General features: G+C 51.0%; 4 protein-coding genes across 6 annotated transcripts; 2 read left to right on the top strand and 2 right to left on the bottom strand.

Moving 5' to 3' along the window:
* Positions 1–4: 4 nt before the first annotated feature.
* Positions 5–1752, top strand: NEURL2 (neuralized E3 ubiquitin protein ligase 2). The gene is made up of 2 exons (XM_036075411.2): positions 5–748; positions 1510–1752. Exons 1-2 carry the CDS (start codon positions 7–9, stop codon positions 1623–1625), a joined length of 858 nt encoding a protein of 285 aa, XP_035931304.1. The 5' UTR covers positions 5–6; the 3' UTR covers positions 1626–1752.
* Positions 1753–1895: 143 nt separating this feature from the next.
* Positions 1896–4468, top strand: SPATA25 (spermatogenesis associated 25). The gene is made up of 2 exons (XM_036075412.2): positions 1896–2963; positions 3345–4468. The coding sequence occupies exons 1-2, from the start codon at positions 2843–2845 to the stop codon at positions 3974–3976; spliced, it is 753 nt and encodes a 250-aa protein (XP_035931305.1). The 5' UTR covers positions 1896–2842; the 3' UTR covers positions 3977–4468.
* Positions 4469–4611: 143 nt separating this feature from the next.
* On the bottom strand, positions 4612–7629 carry ZSWIM1 (zinc finger SWIM-type containing 1). Of its 3 annotated transcripts, none has more exons than XM_036075406.2 (2): positions 7286–7629; positions 4612–6605 (listed from the first exon to the last, which is right to left on the bottom strand). In XM_036075406.2, the coding sequence occupies exon 2, from the start codon at positions 6469–6471 to the stop codon at positions 5101–5103; it is 1371 nt and encodes a 456-aa protein (XP_035931299.1). In that variant the 5' UTR covers positions 6472–6605; positions 7286–7629; the 3' UTR covers positions 4612–5100. The 3 variants fall into 3 exon arrangements, with proteins under 3 accessions (XP_035931299.1, XP_035931301.1, XP_035931300.1); XM_036075408.2 differs by having other exon boundaries at positions 7351–7629; XM_036075407.2 differs by having other exon boundaries at positions 7555–7629.
* Positions 7630–8734: 1105 nt separating this feature from the next.
* ZSWIM3 (zinc finger SWIM-type containing 3) lies at positions 8735–19133 on the bottom strand. The gene is made up of 2 exons (XM_036075413.2): positions 18723–19133; positions 8735–11164 (listed from the first exon to the last, which is right to left on the bottom strand). The coding sequence occupies exons 1-2, from the start codon at positions 18875–18877 to the stop codon at positions 9214–9216; spliced, it is 2106 nt and encodes a 701-aa protein (XP_035931306.1). The 5' UTR covers positions 18878–19133; the 3' UTR covers positions 8735–9213.
* Between the last annotated feature and the right edge of the window lie 142 nt (positions 19134–19275).

Below are 19275 nucleotides of genomic sequence, written 5' to 3'. Positions count from 1 at the left end.
CGGGAGATGGATGCCGTCTCCGACCGCGTGGACTTGGGTGCGGCCTGTAGATCCGCGCGCCCCGAGCCCCCTCCCACCCGCTTCCACCAGGTGCACGGTGCCAACATCCGCGTGGACCCCTCCGGGACGCGGGCCACACGCGTGGAGAGTTTCGCTCACGGCGTATGCTTCAGTCGCGAGCCGCTGGCCCCGGGCCAGGTATTCCTGGTCGAGATCGAGGAGAAAGAGCTGGGCTGGTGCGGGCACCTGCGCCTCGGCCTGACCGCGCTGGACCCCGCCACTCTGGCTGCCGTGCCCGAGTTTTCGCTGCCCGACCTGGTCAGCCTCGGCCACACCTGGGTCTTCGCCATCACGCGCCATCACAACCGCGTGCCCCGGGAGGACCGCCCGGAGGCAGAGGCATTGGCCCCCAGCCGCCCCCCAGCTCTCCTGGTGGAACCGTATCTGTGCATTGAGCAGTTTCGCATTCCCCGCGACCGCCTAGTGGGTCGCAGCCGGCCCGGGCTCTACAGCCACCTCTTGGATCAGCTGTATGAGCTGAACGTGCTGCCTCCGACCGCGCGCCGCAGCCGCCTGGGCGTTCTTTTCTGCCCGCGCCCGGACGGCACGGCCGACATGCACATCGTCATCAACGGCGAGGACATGGGCCCCAGCGCCCGGGGGCTGCCAGCAGCCCGGCCCCTCTACGCAGTGGTGGACGTGTTTGCCTCCACCAAGAGCGTGCGCCTGGTCCAGCTCGAGTATGGCTGTAGGTATCCCACCCCCTGAGCAGCGACCCCTCCTGGCCCAGTGCGGGGACAGGAACTTGCTAGGATTCCCAAACCAGCTAGCAAGGCTTTGGTCTGTCCAGCATTAGTTTAGAAGTTGGGGAATCTGACTTCAAATTCTGCCTCTGCTTGGGATCTTGGACAAGTCAGTCCCTGGCTCTGGGCCTCCGATTCGCCATCTCAGCTGTGATCCATTAGGTTGCTTTGCCAGTATCTTCTGTATTAACCTAGGGCAGGGATTCTAAACTGTTACACCCGGGCTGCTTTGAAAATTGTGTGCTCTTTTATCAGACAAATGCTCCTAGATTTGGGCATACCAGTTTAAAGGCATCATAGGCTTCAGATTGAGAGTGTCTTATTCGTGAGATCTGGTCCTTTATTGCCCCCTTAAACCCTTTATTTATACCTCTGATCATTTTATGAATTCAGTGAACTAGAACCCACTCTTGTGTCAGACCTGTGCTGGAGGATGGGCGTGCACAGGTGAATCAGGCAGTTGCCTGTACCCCGGCAGCTGCTAAGGGAGGGTTAAAATAGAAATAGGGCTGCTGCATTGTGGAGGTTTCGAAAGAGGTGCTTATGTCAACCACATGAACAGCCCTGTGACACAGGCTGGACCTGGAGAGCAGAAGGGACTTGCCCAAGTTAATGACAAAGGGAGAACCAGGACCTAGATCTTCTGGGTCTCAGCCTCAGAACCCCTCTCCAGTTCAGTTTGCCTTTGACAGCCTTCTCTCCACAGTGCCATCCCTGCAGACTCTGTGCCGCCTAGTCATCCAGAAGAGCGTGGTACACCGGTTGGCCATTGATGGGCTCCACCTGCCGAAAGGACTTAAGGATTTCTGCAAGTACGAGTAAAGGCCTGCAGCCGCCCTGAAACAGGGCCACGGGAGCGTGGCCTGGCCCTGGAGCTGTGGCTGGTCTGAAGCTGGCCATACTGCTGCCAGCCAGGCCTGGAAATAAACACAGCCGATGCTGACACCGATCATTGGAGGGTCTCCTTGCCCTGGAAGTCCGTGAGGGGCACTTCTTCTAGAATCGCTGTGGGTTAGCAGGTCAGAGCAAGACAGGGCATTCTATTTTTATTTATTTATTTTTAAGATTTTATTTATTTGAGAGACAGAGTGAGCGAAAGAGAGAGAGCACAGGAGCAGGGGCAGAAGGAGGGAGAAGCAGCCTCTCCTACAGAGCAGGGAGCCCGATGCGGGGCTTTATCCCAGGACCTGGGGATCATGACCTGAGCCAAAGGCACTTAACCGACTGAGCCACCCGGGTGCCCCTAGACAGAGCATTATGGACATCACCTAGACCATTGGTTCCTAGCCTGGCTACTCATTAGCATTATGTGGGATAAACTAAAGAGCTGATGCCCCAAACCCCATCTCCAGAGATTCCCATTCCATTTGTTGGAGGATTAGGCCTAGACGTTGTTCTTTTGTAGAAGCTCAGCCAGGATTGAGGAGGATTCCCCTAGAATAGAGATCTTGACTTTGGCATATATTATAACCACTTGAGGAACTTTGAAAAATACTGCTAACTGGGTCTGACCCAGGGATTCTGATTTAATTGGTCTGGGACGAGGCTGGGCATCAGGATTTCTAAGCGCTCCCCAGAGAATTTAATGTGCGTCCCAGCATGAGACCCAGTGCCCTGGACCAACGATTTCATTTTCCAGATGGGAAAACGAAGCCTAGAGGTGGCAATGTATTCCAAAGTCACACAGCAAAGGAATGAGTGCAGAGAACTCCTCTCATACTGCAGAGCACAAAGCACTCATCTCTTTATTTCTATCTCTGATCCTTTGCTTCCATTACAGATAATCTCATTTAATCCTCACAACTTCTGGTGAGGGAGTGGGTAGTCATTACTTCCACCTTACAGAGGGGAGTATCAAGGAACAAAATTGTCCAAGTGACTTGCCCAAGGTAGAGGTAAGAACCTAGAATGTCCAGTTCCTGGTCCAGCACTCTTTTAACCCCATGCCATTGTCATATACAGGTTCTAGAATGAACAGGTCAGTGCTGTGAGATGGGCTCCAGGTGTAAAGAGGAGGGACTATGAGGTGACATTCTAGAATGGTGGAAAGAGTAGGACAGGAGGCAGACGACTGTTCCCTCACAAATGGGGGCTTTGGGGCAGCCATGTCCTATTTCACGTCTCCACAAACTCATCAAGGTCTTCTGCCTTCCAGCCAAGGTGAGAGAGGGACTCCTGGAACTGGAGGGGGTACCATAACTTTCCCTGAGAACTTGTTTCCTGGCTCTGGGGAAGTGGAGGTTCTGCTGGACATTTTTGGGCTGGCCCTGGAGTCAATTCTCTGAAGAAAGCCATTCCAAAAGTCCTTGCCAGTAGCTACCTGCTAACTCACTCATTGATTCAACACTTCTCTAGTACTTACTCGGTGTTGGGGACTAGGGGTGTGCATACGAGTAAAACACCTAGTTCCCAACCACTAGACAGCCCTGTTGGGCTGGGCTTAATTGCTCCTTTTCCAGTGCTCTTGCTCCTATGCCCTGCCCCTCAGGGCCTCCTGAAAGACACCAAGAATAACATTCCATCTCATTCCTGTCTCTACAGGTGGGGCTGTTTCTCCAGGCTCATCCCTTGGCCTCTATAGTCCTATAGAGCCAGTGGTGGTGGCCTCTAGTGGACTAGGCCCACTGAGCCAGAAAGCTGAGCAGGTGGCCCCTGTTGCCCAGGCCTGGGGCCTGGCCCTGGCAGTGCCGGAAGCCAAGGGCTGCCCTGGGGGGACTAGCTGGGAGACACTGCAGCGGAAGGAGTATGGCCGATACAACCATAAATTCCCCCACGCAAGACAGCCGGAGAGTTTGGGCTGGGAGGATGGCTGCTCCAGAAGCAGAGCTCCCCACCTGGGTGGCCCCGGCACGCCCGGGCCCCTGCTGTTGTGTGGGCTGTCACCAGGGCTTCTACCGACGTCCTCTGAGGCAGGGGGGAAGGAGGCCGGCTCCCAGCCTGACATCTGCATCCTCACCCTGGCCATGATGATCGCTGGCATCCCCACTGTGCCTGTCCCAGGCCTGCGGGAAGAGGACCTGATCCGGGCGGCTCAAGCTTTCATGATGGCGCATCCGGAGCCAGAGGGGGCCATGGAGGGGGCGCGGTGGGAGCAGGCACGTGCCCACACAGCCTCTGGGCAAGCGCCCCTAATGAGATCCAGGAGAGGCCAGCCTCCTGGCTCCTGCTTGTAGCTGGATGAAATAGCACCAGACACATAGGGTGGCTTCTCTGTATGGTTTTTGGGCAGATAGAATTGGGAGTGCCTGTGACATGGATGGGGATAAGGGGGTTCTTTGAGCCACTCTGGTCAATACAAGTCTTTCATCAGGGCCTAGACCCCAGGAAGTTTCTCCAGACACCACTAAGTTAGGAGACGGTGTAATGAAAATTACCTGAGGTAGGGGCCCGGCTTGGAGCGGAGGCCTCTTTTGTATTGTTTTGGGATTCGATCAAGATGTCTGGTACAAAGTCCTAGGCAATGTGAATTTTTCCCCTTGCCTTACATTTCCCAGCCAGCTGAGGGCAAGTGATGAGACCAAGAACAAGGAAGGAAAATGAACAGTTATTTGAGCACCCACTGGTCACGGGCCCATTACATGCATCCTTTAATCTTAGCAATGCTGTGAGGATCTCCTTTTTTATAGATGAACACATTGAGCCTTTTGAGGGGTGACTTGCCTGATGTCCCAGAGCTAGTAAAAGCTACAGTCAGGCCTCAAAAATCAGGCAGAGAAAGAACTGGGATTTGCATGTAGTGTCAGATTCCAAAGTCTATTCTTTCCACGATATTTGCTCTGCTGCCTTCTAGAAGACAAGACAAGTGCTGGAATAGGCAACATTGACTTTAATGACCTTCAGGTGGGGGCCAGGGGACAAAGGCTGGGATCCACCTCCTCTCCTCTGTGGGTCAGGTGAGTCATCTAATGACTGGGGAAGCTGTTACCAAACCCCTGTCCTTGATCTCCACCCAGTCTTATCCTAGAGCAGGGCCACCTGTTTCTAAGGCCCTGGAGCTAAGAATGGTTTTTAAGCTTTTGAAGAGGCTGCCAAACAAAAGCAAACCAAGAACATACAACAGAGACTGTGGCCAGCAAAGTCTAAAATATTTACTGCCGAGCCCTTTACAGAAAAGGTTTGCTGACTCCTGTCTTAGGAACTAGACACATTTTAGGTAACAGGCTACGGTAGAATAGAAGGCCCTTGTCCTTTCCTGGAAGGCAGGCCCACGGAAGTGTAAAAGTGTGAGTGTGTGTTTGTGTAGGGGTGGATGTGAGTGTGTACACGTACATGCGCATCTCTGGGCACGGAGGGTTAATCAGAGTTGGACCTGCTCATAAGGGCCGATCCAGCTGTCGGCCAGCTCCCGCAGGGTGTTGTACCTCCGTTCGAACTCCTCCTGGCTGCAGTGCTGCAAAAGCTGACCCACCTCCTCGGTGAGGAGAGCCACAGCCAAGTGCTTATCCAGCGTCTCACTCCACTTGCTGCCCAGGATGTTGTCTAGACCGGCGGCACAGCCTGCCGTCCACCGGGCCGGCAGCATGTCGGGCTGGAGCACCTGGTGGCGGGCACTGAGCATGGCCAGGACGTGGCGGCAGGGCAGGCGGAAGGCCTGGTGAAAGTAGCAGCTGCAGCTGGTAGGGGGCTGGGGCTGCACCCGATGGGTGTCCTCCAGGATCTGGATGTTCACCTTCTCCGAGCCGGAGCCGATGAGGTGCACAGATTTCTGGACCACAGCGAGCTCACCCAGACAGAGCTGGGCGGCCGGCCCCGTGCAGATGGCATTGAGGGAGCGCTGGATGCGGGCTTCTACCAGCTGCTCCGCTTTGGGGCTTTCGGGGCTGACGTCTAAGGGGGTGCGACTGTTCTGGGGACTCAGGCCCAGGCTGAAGCTTGCCTCGTCTCCCGCGTTCTGCTGCATGTATCGGAGCAGAGAGGCCATGCCTTGTTCCACACATGGGGTGGTGCCGAAGAGCTGGCTGAGGACGCGGGTGGTGACCTCCAGGCCCTGGAAGTAGCGGCTGCTCTCAGCTCGGCTTCTCCAGCGGTGGGCCAGCCAGATGCGGTCATTGAGCAGCCAGTGTGAGTGGAGCTCGGGCAGCTGGGCCGGAGGGATGCAGCTGCTCAGGAGTGTATAGAGCTTCCTCAGGTTGCCAGCCGTGGCCGAGCACATTGTGCTCTGCAGCGAAGTGAGGAGCACCCTCTCCACAGGCTGTTCAAGGGACAGCTGATAGAACTTGCCCTGGAGGAACTTACAGATGTGAAAGGCTGAGAGCAGGACCTCGGCTGCGGGGAACTCCATCGCAAGGGTGGGCAGCGGGAGGAAGTGGGGATCCACCAGGATGGTACAGACTCTCTCCCATGCTGGGTTAAACTTCTTGAACACCTGGAACATCTGGGCCAGGCCCTCAGCATCCTCCTTGGCAGGAATGGCGAAGTACACTGCCCGGGCAAGATGACCCTCCAGCTGCACCCGAGGTCCATCTACCAGGAAGGTATATAGCACCTTGCCTACTGGGTTATAGGTCCGGTGGATAAATAAGATCTCAGGGAAATGGGCAAAGACACCTTGCATAAAGCAGCTTTGGTAGTTGACGGTATCTAACTGAGCAGTCTCGCTAACCTGATACAGCAGCATAGGTGGGTTTGGGTCCTCAATCAGGAGCTCATTCAGCATTGTCAGGGCCATGGGGGAGATGGGAGATGTCTAGATGCCAAGGTCAAAATACTTTCTCTGCCAGGAGACTCTCAGGATCTCAAGCTCCAACTAAGCTGAAGCTTGAGGCTGGAATGTAGTTCCCTGATCTTGTTCCAAAGATGGGCCTATGGAGAGGAATAGAATTTTAAGGAGACAGTAGGGGCTTGGCTCCTCGATTATTCATCCAGACAATATTGCTGACTATGTATCAGCACTGTTCCGGGGGAGATACATGATAAACATGTAAACAGATATAACAGGCAAACACCACAGAACTGGGTAACAGAGAGTAAGTTGGGGGAGGGAGAGAGATTTAGCTAAGGTGGCCAGGGAAGCTCCCTCTGGGTCGGGAGAGAGGATGACGTTGGAGCTGAGACCTAACTGATAAACTGGCCATGGAAAGATTCAGTTCCCAGAGATTTAACCGGGTGGGAAGGCTAGAGCTGCATATGGTCTCCCAGCCCCCACCTTAAATAGCATTTTAAATATTTGTCTAGCACTTTATATTTACAGATTACCACTTGGCATCCATTCTTCCATTTGGTCCGAGTATATATAAGAGAACTGTAATTGCCCCCCAAATTGTATGATTCTGGGCAAGTCAGCGACTCCCTCTGAGCCTCACGCCCTTGAACCACGCACAAGGGCTATCAAATGTGCATGGCTTCTCCTGCCTCTCCATAAATCCCTCTATTAACTGCAGTACTCTGGTTAAAAGTTTCCTCTATTTGGCCCCAAACCGGGTTACTGTTCCCATTTTACAGATGAGAAACTGAGGTTCAAAGGGGTTAAATGACTTGCCCACCATTACTCCGTAAGTGGCTGGAAGCTGAGTCTTTGGCTCGGGATCCTGACTGCTTTCCACAGTACCTGAGGTCCAAACACCAGAGAGGGGACGCAGCCTCTGACCTCTGACCTCTAACCCGGGTGGGAGGCTGTAGATGTCAGACGTTCCCATTCGGATTACGGCCGGAGCCAGAAGAGAAGTCAACCTCCCACCCCTTTGGGAGCTGTGTCATGGCTGACCGCGGTCGTCAATCGCCTCACACCTCCACCCCTTCAGAAATCACTCACCCACTGCCTCGCTCCGTCGCCATTTCTCCCTACTTGACCCTGCCTCTGACTCTGACTGACCTCTAGGCTCACCAACCGCGGGACCAGCTTCGTCGTGACTCGGGCCAATGGCCGGAAGAGTTCGCGTTCGGTTTTAGGGGCCTAGACCAATCGTAGCCCGGCGATTTGTGGGCGGGTGCTGTTCCTAGGGTTACGAGGGGCTCGGCTGGCGGTGACCAATGAAAGCCCGAGGACACTAGCATCCAGGCGAGCCTGAGCCCTGAGGCTGGAACTCCGAAGCCCCGCGCCTGGGGAGAAGGCTCTGGAAGGGCGTGTTACTGTGGAAACTCCTCAGAGGCCGAAAATGAAAAGGAAAATAAATGGCAGTGCTTTATGGATTTTTCTTTCTTTTCTGATCAAATTCCAAAGCCCCGGGTGGGTGTGGGGGGGGGTGGGGGTGGGTCGGGTAGGAAAGGATGCCTATGTGGTTGTACTGTGTCTTCCGCCTGATGCGGAAACTGAGGCCCAGGTCTCAGATTCTGACTTCTCCATCCGGGGTCAGGGGCCCAGCGCTTAGAGTTGAGGAAATCCAGATGATCTTGTGAGAGCTGAACCTTGTGTTGCCCAGCCCCAGCCCCTCCAGTGTTTTACATAAGAAAGAGATCCAGAATGGCGCTGTGACTTGAGGTCATGGCAGACTAGTGCAGGAGCCAAGACTGACTGCCACCTTTGACCTTGGTTCCCCTGAAGATGACATCTGGGAAAGCTGGGTAGCTCCCAGGTTTTAGGTGATTAAGATTACAAACTAGCAACAACAGAAGTCCATGCTGGGGCTTAGAACTGGAAGGAAAATGTTGTTTATATAAACCTAGAGGGTAAATTGGGATTAGAACAGGCCAACACTTATCTTTACAGATGAGAAGCCAGGGGTCAAAGAAATTAGAAACTTGCCCACAGTCCCCCCAGCAAATACAGGCAATGGAGTCTAGGGTTCAGGTTCCCCCCGCCCCACAGCTATTTGGCCTCCTCCTGTTAGAATTTTAGGCAGCCTGAAATCAGTGTTGAAGCCTTGGTTGGTAGGAAGAGGATGAAGTTGGTGGTGGACTGCTAAGTCTTTGAATTTAAGGCAGCAGGAGCTTAACTCACAACCCCCATTAGATTCCTTCCCTGTGCAAGCAGCACACAGTTCCCCTGCTTATTTATTAAAAACACACAACCTTTATTTACTATGAAAAAAAATAAGTACAAATAACAGAATCTTCGTAAAGAGCAGCAACAGCCAAGGTCACCCTCCGTCCCTTCCTCCCTGAAAACAGGTCCTTTTACCAGGTATATTTTGTCTCACCCTATCCTGGGGCAGGAGTTCATCTCTCTAATGGGAATAAGATCTGATCTCAGGAATCAGGGCAGAAAGAGGGGTGACCTTTCAGCATGGAGATAACTTTGGCCTTGACAATGAAGGAGGCTCCCAAGGAATGACAAAGGTAGGGCAGAAAAGGAGGTGGATTCAAAGGACCTGTCACCCAGTGGGGTTCCTCCTCCCCCCCGTTGTAACAATCTTCCTAGCCCTACCTAGGAAGACCCTGGTGAGAATGCGGGCCCCTAGCATGTCCCGCCCGCCTTGAGCTCTCAGACTTCCAAGGACAGGGGCCTGTGGTCCAATGTGCCAGTGCAAGTGCTTCAATCATGAATTGTGGCTCCGGTGGGAGGGAGTCCCTCCCCTTCCTCTGGCTTTCCCCAGAGGAAAGGGAGGCGGCCCACATCCTTGAAGTCCTCTGGCTGCTGACTGGGCTCAGGCGGCTGGCAGGGGTCTGCCCAGATGTCCACAATCTTGCGCAGGGTGGAACAGCGCTCCTCTAGCTCTGGCCCCTCGCTCTGCATGAGCAGGTTTGCTAGCTCCCTGCTTAGGTCCTGAATCATGTCACTCCGTCCTTGCCTCCCAGGCTGGCCTGTGTTTGGGACTATGACGGGGTCCCGGAGCTCCCCACTGGGCCCGAGGAGGTGCTGGTACCTCTTCTGCCACCGGCGGCACACCATGGCTTCTCCCACGGGCTTCTGGCTGGTGTGCAGCAGGGCCAAAATGTGCCGGCATGGCAGGTGGTACCACCGTTGAAAGGAACAGCTGCAGCTACAGCCATCTTTGCTCACCTGGTGAGAATCCTCCAGTAGCTGAATGTCCACTGAGGAGCCAGCCACGTCCACCAGGTGGGTGGAGTTCTGTGCCACCTCCCACTCGTTATGGCATAGCTTATAGGCCAGTTGGGAGCCACTGCTGTGCAAGGCGTCTAGCATGCCGCCCTGGGAGATGCCGCCCTGGGAGGGCCGCACCTGTGGCTGCTGCCGCAGCTGCCCCCGCTGCGGGCCTGGCTTGGTCTCTTCCACGGGGAGCCTGGTGAGGCTCCCCCCACAGACTCCAAACGCCTTCTTGGGCTTTGGTGGCATGCTGGCTGGCCGGGCTCTTTTTAACTTGGGAGGAGCTGTGGGCAAGTTCCTCAAGCCTTTGGTATTAAAGAAGTCTATATAATCCACAAAGCGGAGGATGCAGTCCAGCAGACACTGCTGTTCCCGGAAGAGGCTGGACACCTTGCTGGTGACCACGTCTAGGCTGTCCATGTACGTGTTACACGCGTGCAGGCCTTTCCTCACATGCATGTACCAGAGCAGTTCACAGGAGAACCAGTGGGCCTGCAGGAAGCCGAAGAGCTGCTCATCTAGTAAGGCTTGGGACATCTGACAGAGATTTTGCAGGCTGGCATCAGAAGTGACGAACACGGCCTCCCGGAGGGCTTCCTTCATGAGCCTTTTAAAGGATGGATTTGCTGAACTCCGATGCAACTTCTTCTCCAGGAGCCGGGTGGTGTGGTAGATGGAGAGGAGGATGCGCGCAGCAGGGAAGATCTCCTGCAGGATGGCTCGATGAGGGAAGGACGGGTCCACAAACACCACCTTGACCTTGGGCCAATCTGAGTTGAACTCCGTGAAGATACTCAGCATCTTGGCCACGGAGGTAGCTGTCTCAGCCTGAAGCACGGCAAAGTGTACCACGCGACCCTCTCGTTCCTTGTTCTCCACCAAGAAAGCATAAAGGATGTGGCCCTGGGCGTTCTCCACCCGGTGCAGCAAGAGATTCTCTGGGAAGCGGATGAACAGATCGCTCATCTTGCTGCTCTGGAAGCTGAGCCGGTCCAGGTCTTGGCTGTTGCCCACGCTGAGAGAGGCCATGGAACCCTCATCCACCTTAAGAAAGTTCTTCATCACTTTTGCTATCTTGGCCAGGTCAGAAGGAGTGATGCCCTCCTGCTCTGGCTTTGAGGGTGCTTGGACCTTATCTAAGCAAAATGATGGTTCAACGGGGCACTTCTCGGCCAGGTCAAGGTCTTTCTTGACCGCGGGCTGTGCGGGCTGGGATTTCTGCAGGCACACTGTCTTTTGAGATTTGCCAGCGGTGTCTCCTCTAGGACTTGCAGTTTTGGAGTCAACATGGATATGCTGGGTGTTGAGTTCACTGATAAACAGTCTATCCAGTTTCTCATTGTACCGCAGAAGCAAGTACGCTGGGCACATGTCCGCCTCTGAGGTTCTCTTCCTGTTTGACTGAGTCCGAATGCAGACAAATTTCACCTGCACATATCTAGGGAAGGTAGAGGTGACAGTGAGAAAGGTACTGCCCGCCCCTTTCTCTTATAAGACAAGACCCCGTAGGGATACAGTGGCTGATACGTGTCCCAGAGATCACGAGGCAGTGTAGGATGTAGGGAAGGAAGCCTGACATTCACGCTCCAATCCCAAAGTGTTCAGCTCTTTTGTCAAGACCCTGTCCAACTAACACTGCATTAATTTTCATCGTCCGCAGTTCTAAGCCCCGCTCCTTTCCCTTTCATTCACCCTCTGTGGCCCATCTGTAGCTCCCAGTGATTCAGTGTAAGGCAAGCCACGAGGGAAAACAGACAAGAGGCAGCAGCAGAGGGCCAGCTGGTTCCTCACTGTTTAAAGTGTCCCCTTTATTCCTGCCTTTTGGGAACTACTGCTTTTGCCTCCTCCTCCTCCAGACAGCAACGGTACAAGTGGCCCTCTCTCACAGGAAACATCTCTATTCATCTTTTATTTCAACAAAAATGTCCAAATCCGGGGCGCCTGGGTGGCTCAGTCGTTAAGCGTCTGCCTTCAGCTCAGGTCATGGTCTCAGGGTCCTGGGATCGAGCCCCACATCGGGCTCCCTGCTCAGCGGAAAGCCTGCTTCTCCCTCTCCCACTCCCCCTGCTTGTGTTCCCTCTCTCCCTGTGTCTCTCTCTGTCAAATAAATAAATAAAATCTTTAAAAAAAAAAAAAATGTCCAAATCCTAAGAGAGTCTGAGAACCCCTGGGTCAGATGATCTTCAGGTCCCTGTCAGCTTTGCCATTCTAGACTGAAAGTGATGATTCAAAGGAGAGGGGTAATTAAATTAAATATCTGCTCTTTTCCTATCCCCATTCAACCCATGCTTCGAGGCCAAATCAGGTCCCACCTTCTCCAGGAAGGCTTTGTGGATGTCTTCAACCCACAGCAACTGCTCCCTTCTCTGAACTCATAGCATTTATTTAACACAAAAGGCTTAAAAGCTTTTCTGGGTGGCAGTATACCTAGTGGTTAAACAGTGGAGATGCTGGAGGCGGACGGCCTGGATATGAATCAGGGCTCCACCACTCAGAAGCTCTTTGACCTTGGGCAAGTCACTCTACCCCTCTGTGTGCATTATTAAGACTGTTATGAGCATTAGGGGCGCCTGGCTGGCTCAGTTGGTAGAGCGTGCAACTCTTGATCTTGGTGTTGCAAGTTCAAGCCCCACGTTGGGTGTAGAGATTAGTTAAAAATAAAAAAAAAATTTAAAAGATTTTATTTATTCATTTGAAAGAGAGAGAGATCACAGAGGGAGAGGGAGAAGGAGAAGCAGACTCCCCCCTGAGCAGGGAGCCCGACATGGGACTCGATCCCAGGACCCGGAGATCATGACCTGAGCCAAAGGCAGACGCTCAACCAACTGAGCCACCCAGGTGCCCCAAAAAATAAAATCTTAAAGAAAAAAAAAAAAAGATGGTTATGGGGATTAAAGAAGCCTCAGACATAATATTTAGCCCAGAGCCTGGTTCAGCCTTTTATTTATGCTAAATAGAAGCCTGCTACTGTTACTTCAGCTCCTATGCCTTGTGACGTTCTCTCGTTCTCTCCGGTGTTTATAAAGTACTTTAACAATTGGATGGGGCTGTCATCAAGTGGCAAGACTGAGTTATTTCTCAGTGTATTCCAAGCATCTAACACAATGCTATTCTTTCAGCAGATGTTTATCAAAGATGTTCCAATGAATGACGCATAGACCATGGGTGGGACGGGTCACACCCCTGCCTCCTCAGGGAGTGTCCTAGCAATCAGGAGAGGGGGAAAAATCTCAGCCCCTGGCATGACGTGACACAGCCTGGGCACCTCACTAACCCTTTCCCAAACACTCTAATCTAGCTGGTCCTGTCTGCCCACCCTGTGGGGTAAGCTTAGAAAAACAGGCTAGGTCAGGCCTGCACTAACAGGGTGGAGTGGCCCAGGGCTGAAAATGCCTGCACCCACTGTGTGCACAGGGCTGGGGCGGCAACACCATCCCTAGCTCAGGGCCAGGAAGGGGCTGGCACAGCCCAGTAGTAGGCAAGGCCAGTCAGTGGTGACCGAGGTGTGGCCTCTGCCTATCTCATCAGCCTCCTTTCCCACCCCCTCACCATCTTATTTTTTGTGCCCTAGAAAGACAAACTGTCTACAACTTCCTGTATTCACTATGCTGTGTCTCACCTCTCTGCCTTTGCTCGTGTTTGTCTCTCTCTGGAATGCCCTTCCCACCTACCTTCATCTCAAAGCTTACTCCTCCTTCAGGACTACATGCAACCATCAACATCATTTTTAGGAAGCCTTCCCCAAGCCATAGATTGGGCCCTACCCTTTTGCCGGCTCAACATCTTAGCAGAGCCCTAGCTCATCACATTAGATTGACTTCACGTGCTCTTAGTGCATGTTTGTTAGGTTAGTCTAAAAAAAGAAGCGAATGCTAACCATAAAGGTCTTTCAAACCTTTCCTGGTGCCATTAATGACCGATTGTACCTCCGAGGGTGGAAACCTTGGCATTCTTTTTAATTCCTCCTTTTCCACATCTATACCCAATAGGTTACCCAATAGTTTACATTCTTTCCTACCACTACTACATGTATTAAGGTATTATATGCCAGGCTATATTAAGCCCCTAACACGCACCATTTTATATTAGGAAAGGGGTTCTATTATCCTCATTTTACAGATGGGGAAACAGGCTTAAAAATGTCCTTAAGGGTAAGAATCTGGGATTTGAACTAAGCCTGCTCGGCTACAGGCTGTGTAGTTAACCCTTATACTGCCTGTCTGCTTTCAAAATCTCTCTCCTTTCTTGGAATACTCATTCTTACCCTCAGCACATTAGTCAGGTTCAATAACTTCCTTAAAGATCTCTAAACACTGGGGCGCCTGGGTGGCTCAGTCGGTTGGGCGTCTGCCTTTGGCTCAGGTCATGATCCTGGAGTCCCAGGATTGAGCCCCACATCGGGCTCCCTGCTCAGTGGGGAGTCTGCTTCTCCCTCTGCCCCTCACCCTGCTTGTGCTCTCTCTCTCTCAAAAATAAATGAAATCTTAAAAAAAGAAAAAAGATCTCTAAACATAATGTCCTTGTTGGCATCATGCATTTCAAACATCATGGGTACTAGGTTGAAGCCTGTTTTTTCCCTGCTTTGTTTAATCTTTTTTATTGAGATATAACCTACATATAGTAAAGTATGCAAATCTTTTGTTAAGAACTTGAGTACTGCAGTTATTTTAATCTGTACTTAGTTGTCTCACGGCTTAATGCATCGACGCCCTGGAAGACAGGCACAAGGTTTCACACCTTTCTGAATCTCCCTTACTGCTTATATCTGAGACCGCTCAACCAGTATCTGGAGGAAGGGAGTCAGCCAGCCTTGCTTCCCATCCACTTTGTAGGTGTCTGTATTCCCTACTGGACAGTGCTGCCAGTGTGCCCCCAGTGCCCAGTCCCACAGCTAGCACACAGCAGGTGCTCAAACCATGCGGACCAAATGAATGTTAAATGATTGACTGCGGAGCACAGGAAGTTCTCCTTGTAGAACATGAGAAGTATACTAGGAAGACCACTGGGAGAGTTCCATGAGAACGCTTGGCTTCTGGTCCTAGCACTATTCCTTTTCCTAACTATGACTTCGAAAAGTCCTTCGTTTAATTTCAAACATTTACCAAGTCCTGTTATGTACTGAACACTCTACTAGTGGCTTACAGGGCTACACAGACTAATTAGATGTCTCCACTCACTAAGTCTATGTGAGCAGAGAGAGGCTCACACAGGCAGCCAGTGAAATACTGAGTGAATAGTTCAAGAGAGGTACAAGCGGGGCGCCTGGGTGGCTCAGTCATTAAGCGTCTGCCTTTGGCTCAGGTCATGATCCCGGGGTCCTGGGATCGAGCCCCGCATTGGGCTCCCTGCTCCGTGGGAAGCCTGCTTCTCCCTCCTCCACTCCCCCTGCTTGTGCTCCCTCTTTTGCTGTGTCTGTCAAATAAATAAATAAACAAAATCTTTAAAAAAAAGAAAAAAAGAGAGGTACAAGCAATATACTTAGAACTGAACAAGGAGTGATTCACTCTCTGGGGCCTGGCACAAATTAACTAAGGCTTCTGATTAATTTTACATAAGATTTGTGTCCTTGTGTGTAAATCACACCTTCAGCAATGAATAGGATTTTTATAGGTGGAGTAAAGTCATTTTAGACAATATAACTTAAATTAGGAACAAGACTTCCGAGTCAGAAGATCTGAGTTTAAGTTTTAGCTCTACCACGTATTAGCTGTGTGAACCTGGACAAGTCATTTCACTTCCTCTAAGTCTCCCAAATCCTTATCTGTAAATACAGGAATAACAAGAGTACTGGTCTATGAAAAGTCAGTACCTCATTCAAAACCAACCAGACCCACTAAAAGTGAATTCATTTAAAAAGTTGTGACTGGATCTGTAGGTTACTAACTCAACAGCCCTTAGCCCCTTCTTCCTTCCTAACAGAAAGCCAACTTAATTTGGGTTGCCATTCCTCCCCCACATAGCTAAGTACTTCAGAGCTAGTCTAAGCCAATTAAGGTAATCTCATTAGGAACGGGCATGGATACTGGCCCAATTCTGGAGAAAGAAACATGATAGGAAATCTGCAGGAAACCAAGGAAGACTGTTCCCTTTGGACATGACCCCTGCATTTGTGCCATGTGGGGAGCCTTCCTGCAGGCAAAGCTGAGGCCTGAGGATGGCAGAATGGAAAGAAACAAAAAGCCTGGGCCATGGAAACAGTCACCTTCAAATGTCCCCTCTGGGCTTCTAAGAAATAAGCCATTTTTGAATCAGAGTTTTCAGTTAATTGCAGCCAAAATATTATATTCAGGGGCTCCTGACTGGCTCAGTTGGAAGAGCATGCGACTCTTGATCTCAGGGTCATGCCGGCTGCTCCCCCTGCTTGTGCTGTCTCTGACAAATAAAATCTTTAAAAAAATATATTTAACAAAATGTAGGTTATAATGGCAGCATATACCAATTTTTTTTTTTTTAAGATTTTATTTATTTATTTGACAGAGAGAGACACAACGCGAGAGGGAACACAAGCAGGGGGAGTGGGAGAGGGAGAAGCAGGCTTCCCGCCGAGCAGGGAGCTTGATGCGGGGCTCGATCCCAGGACCCTGGGATCATGACCTGAGCCAAAGGCAGATGCTTAACAACTGAGTCACCCAGGCGCCCCAGCATATACCAATTCTTAAAATAATCAAAGCATGACTTATAGTGTCAACTGTTGGTTTTTTTTTTTTTCCTGGTGCATTTCCCCCAAACACTATGATGCTTTATTTACTGTCTCACTTTTACAATATGGAAAGGTCAGTTTTATGGAAACATTCCTGGGCTTTATCAGGTTCCCCAAGGGTCTAATTTAATTCTTTGCTATGCATATCCTTTGTCAAATTCCTATCACGTCATCAGCCTTGTTGATTTCCCTTCTTCCCTTGTTCATGGGTGTCGGGCTGACGTGATGGAAGGAATTCGCAATCATTACTTTCAGAGACTTCACTAAGTCCTACAACTCTTGGGAGATGTGTAATTTCAGTTTGCAATTAGTTTTCTTTCCATTATGTTATCCTGATGTTTACCACATCTGTTGATTAGCCAGAAGCTGAGTGCCAAAGATGCTAATGGGACTGGTAGGGATAAGCAGGAAATTATTTAGTAGTGACTAATTTTATTAGTGGCTGCTTTATTAGCAAGATTTTTGTATGACATCTGCTTTCCTACTGGGCCTTGTGACTATGGACACATGGAAAATGAAAACTCAGATAATAAGGGCCTAGTTCAAAGAGTGTGATAAGGATTAAATGAAACAATGCCTCTAAAGTTCTTAGTAGAGTGTCTGGAATGCGGTCCAAAAATATGTTCCGAAAAAGGTAGGTATTTAACTGAACAGCAATGGAAAGAGACAGGAGACTACTCCATGGACTATTCGAAGAATATCAATCCCCAAAAGACATACCAAAAAGAAAAACACAACAGCCATATATAAAAATGAGAGGGGAGGGGTGCCTGGGTGGCTCAGTTGGTTAAGCAACTGCCTTTGGCTCAGGTCATGATCCTGGAGTCCTGGGATCGAGTCCCGCATCGGGCTCCCTGCTCAGCGGGGAGTCTGCTTCTCCCTCTGACCCTCCCCCCTCTCATGCTTTATCTCATTCTCTCTCTCTCAAATAAATAAATAAAATCTTTAAAAAAAAAAAAAATCATAGACTCTTCCAGCGGAATGGGACTTTTGGTCACTTAGTGATTAATTCCCACAGCACATTTGCCTCTCAAAGTACTGAGTCCAAGTACCACTTTCTAACATGTACTAGTTAACAACTTCGGTGAGTACTTACAGAGCACCACGTTTCTGCTCCTACATGCATTTTGTTATTTACTCTTTTCCACATCCACCTCATTTTACAGAGGACAAAATGGCCATAGAAATTAAGTCTTGCCCAAACTCTAGGGTAAAGCCCATCTTTCTGACTCCTGAGCTCTCCCTTTTAACCACTGATGGGGTTCAGGGCAGACTGCCCCAGAATTTGCCACTTTGGCATGTGGATTATTTTGAGCTGAAAAATAATCAAGATCCAACAGACTCAAGAAGAGCTCTTCCCCTCTCCCTTAACCATCTAACGTAATTTAGACAGGGAGCCCGTAAAGTACTTTGAGTTGGCCCCCACAGAGTGTGTTCAAATTCGAACTGACTTGCAATTTTTAAAAAGTGGAGATACTGACCCAAAGCTGGGATTTCTGACTTCTGCCCCCAATTCTGGCAACACCGGCTCTTCATTTTCACCTGGTGGCCATTAGCTGGAGTTGATTAGATAGGGCCTGCTCTCCATTTCGCCCCAGTCACACCTCTGTGGTCCCTGCTACAAAGACCTGGTATCTGTTATTATTTCATCATTCCTTACTTTCTTACACTGGGCTGTTTCACCTGAGCCCTGAAGACAATGGAGTTGTCAACCCTTATCTTAGCCTCTCAGCCAGTTTTCTCAGCTGCCAAAAGGGAAAAATAGCATTTATCTATAATTCTCAATACAGCCTTGCGGGGTAAAGCATGCACACTACAGAGAAGGATGCCTGGGGCATGGGAAGTGTTTGAAAAAACGGCTGTTAATCTCAGAAGCTCAAGAACCGTGTACAAAATGAACGAATGAATGCACAAACTAACCAACAATTGAACGCGTTAACTGCTTTGTCAAGAGAACACTGACGAAGGAAATCATCGCGAAGGCGTTTTTACCTATTTGTGAAGACAGTAATTTGTATGAGGGATACTGAAGGTGCTCAAAGAATGGGGCAAACTGCAGTTATTCCGGGAATTCCGGGAAAGCTGTAATGGAGTGAATGAGTGAAGGGGAAGTGGGTGGTCAAAAAGCGATGCCTGTGAGGGTTTTGCTCTTTTCACCAGGGACAGGACAGGTGCTTAGAGCCTGTTGAATGCTCGAGACTAGGGCCCATCTGCACTCCCTCTCCCTCCTCCTCCAGGCCTCCCTCCAGGGGACAGACAGTCCGGCCTCCTCCCCACCCTCCTGCCCCGCCCTTACAGGATGTCCTCGCGGATGGAGGTGCCATGGTTGAGGTTGTGGAAGCGGACGGAGACGCAGTCCCTGAGAATGAAGGAGCACCTGTTCTCCTTTTTGTAGGCGCTGAAGCACTCCTTGAAATCCTCGTAGGTCTTGAAGCAGCTGCCCAGCTCCATGGCCGCCCCCTGAGCCCACACCAGGGGCTGGTCCCAAGATCAACACCAGGGTTCAGAGGTCATACTCTGAGGGTCTACAGGCTGGCGTGTGTCCAGTATGCCTTAAGGGTCGGCCCCAACTGAGTGGCCTTAGCTTAGGAGTACCCCTATGGCTGAGCGGGATATATGGGTCTGGGGGCGTCTTTACTCTCCGACAGAGGGGGAGAAAAAAAATTACACTCATTCTTTATTACTTAGTCCCAGGTTCCGCCCCCTCACAGTCACACCCAATCACACACGGGATTCTCAGACTGGCACTTATTTTCTCCAATCGCCAGAGAAAGATAGGCAGCCTCTCGCGAAGACTGACAGGAGAACCGGCCAATCATAACTTGGATCCCGCTTTCTCAGGGTTGGCA

This window comes from Halichoerus grypus, chromosome 10 (assembly GCF_964656455.1).
Source record: "Halichoerus grypus chromosome 10, mHalGry1.hap1.1, whole genome shotgun sequence".
Lineage (NCBI taxonomy): Eukaryota > Metazoa > Chordata > Mammalia > Carnivora > Phocidae > Halichoerus > Halichoerus grypus.
This window is presented reverse-complemented; position numbering and strand designations above follow the sequence as displayed.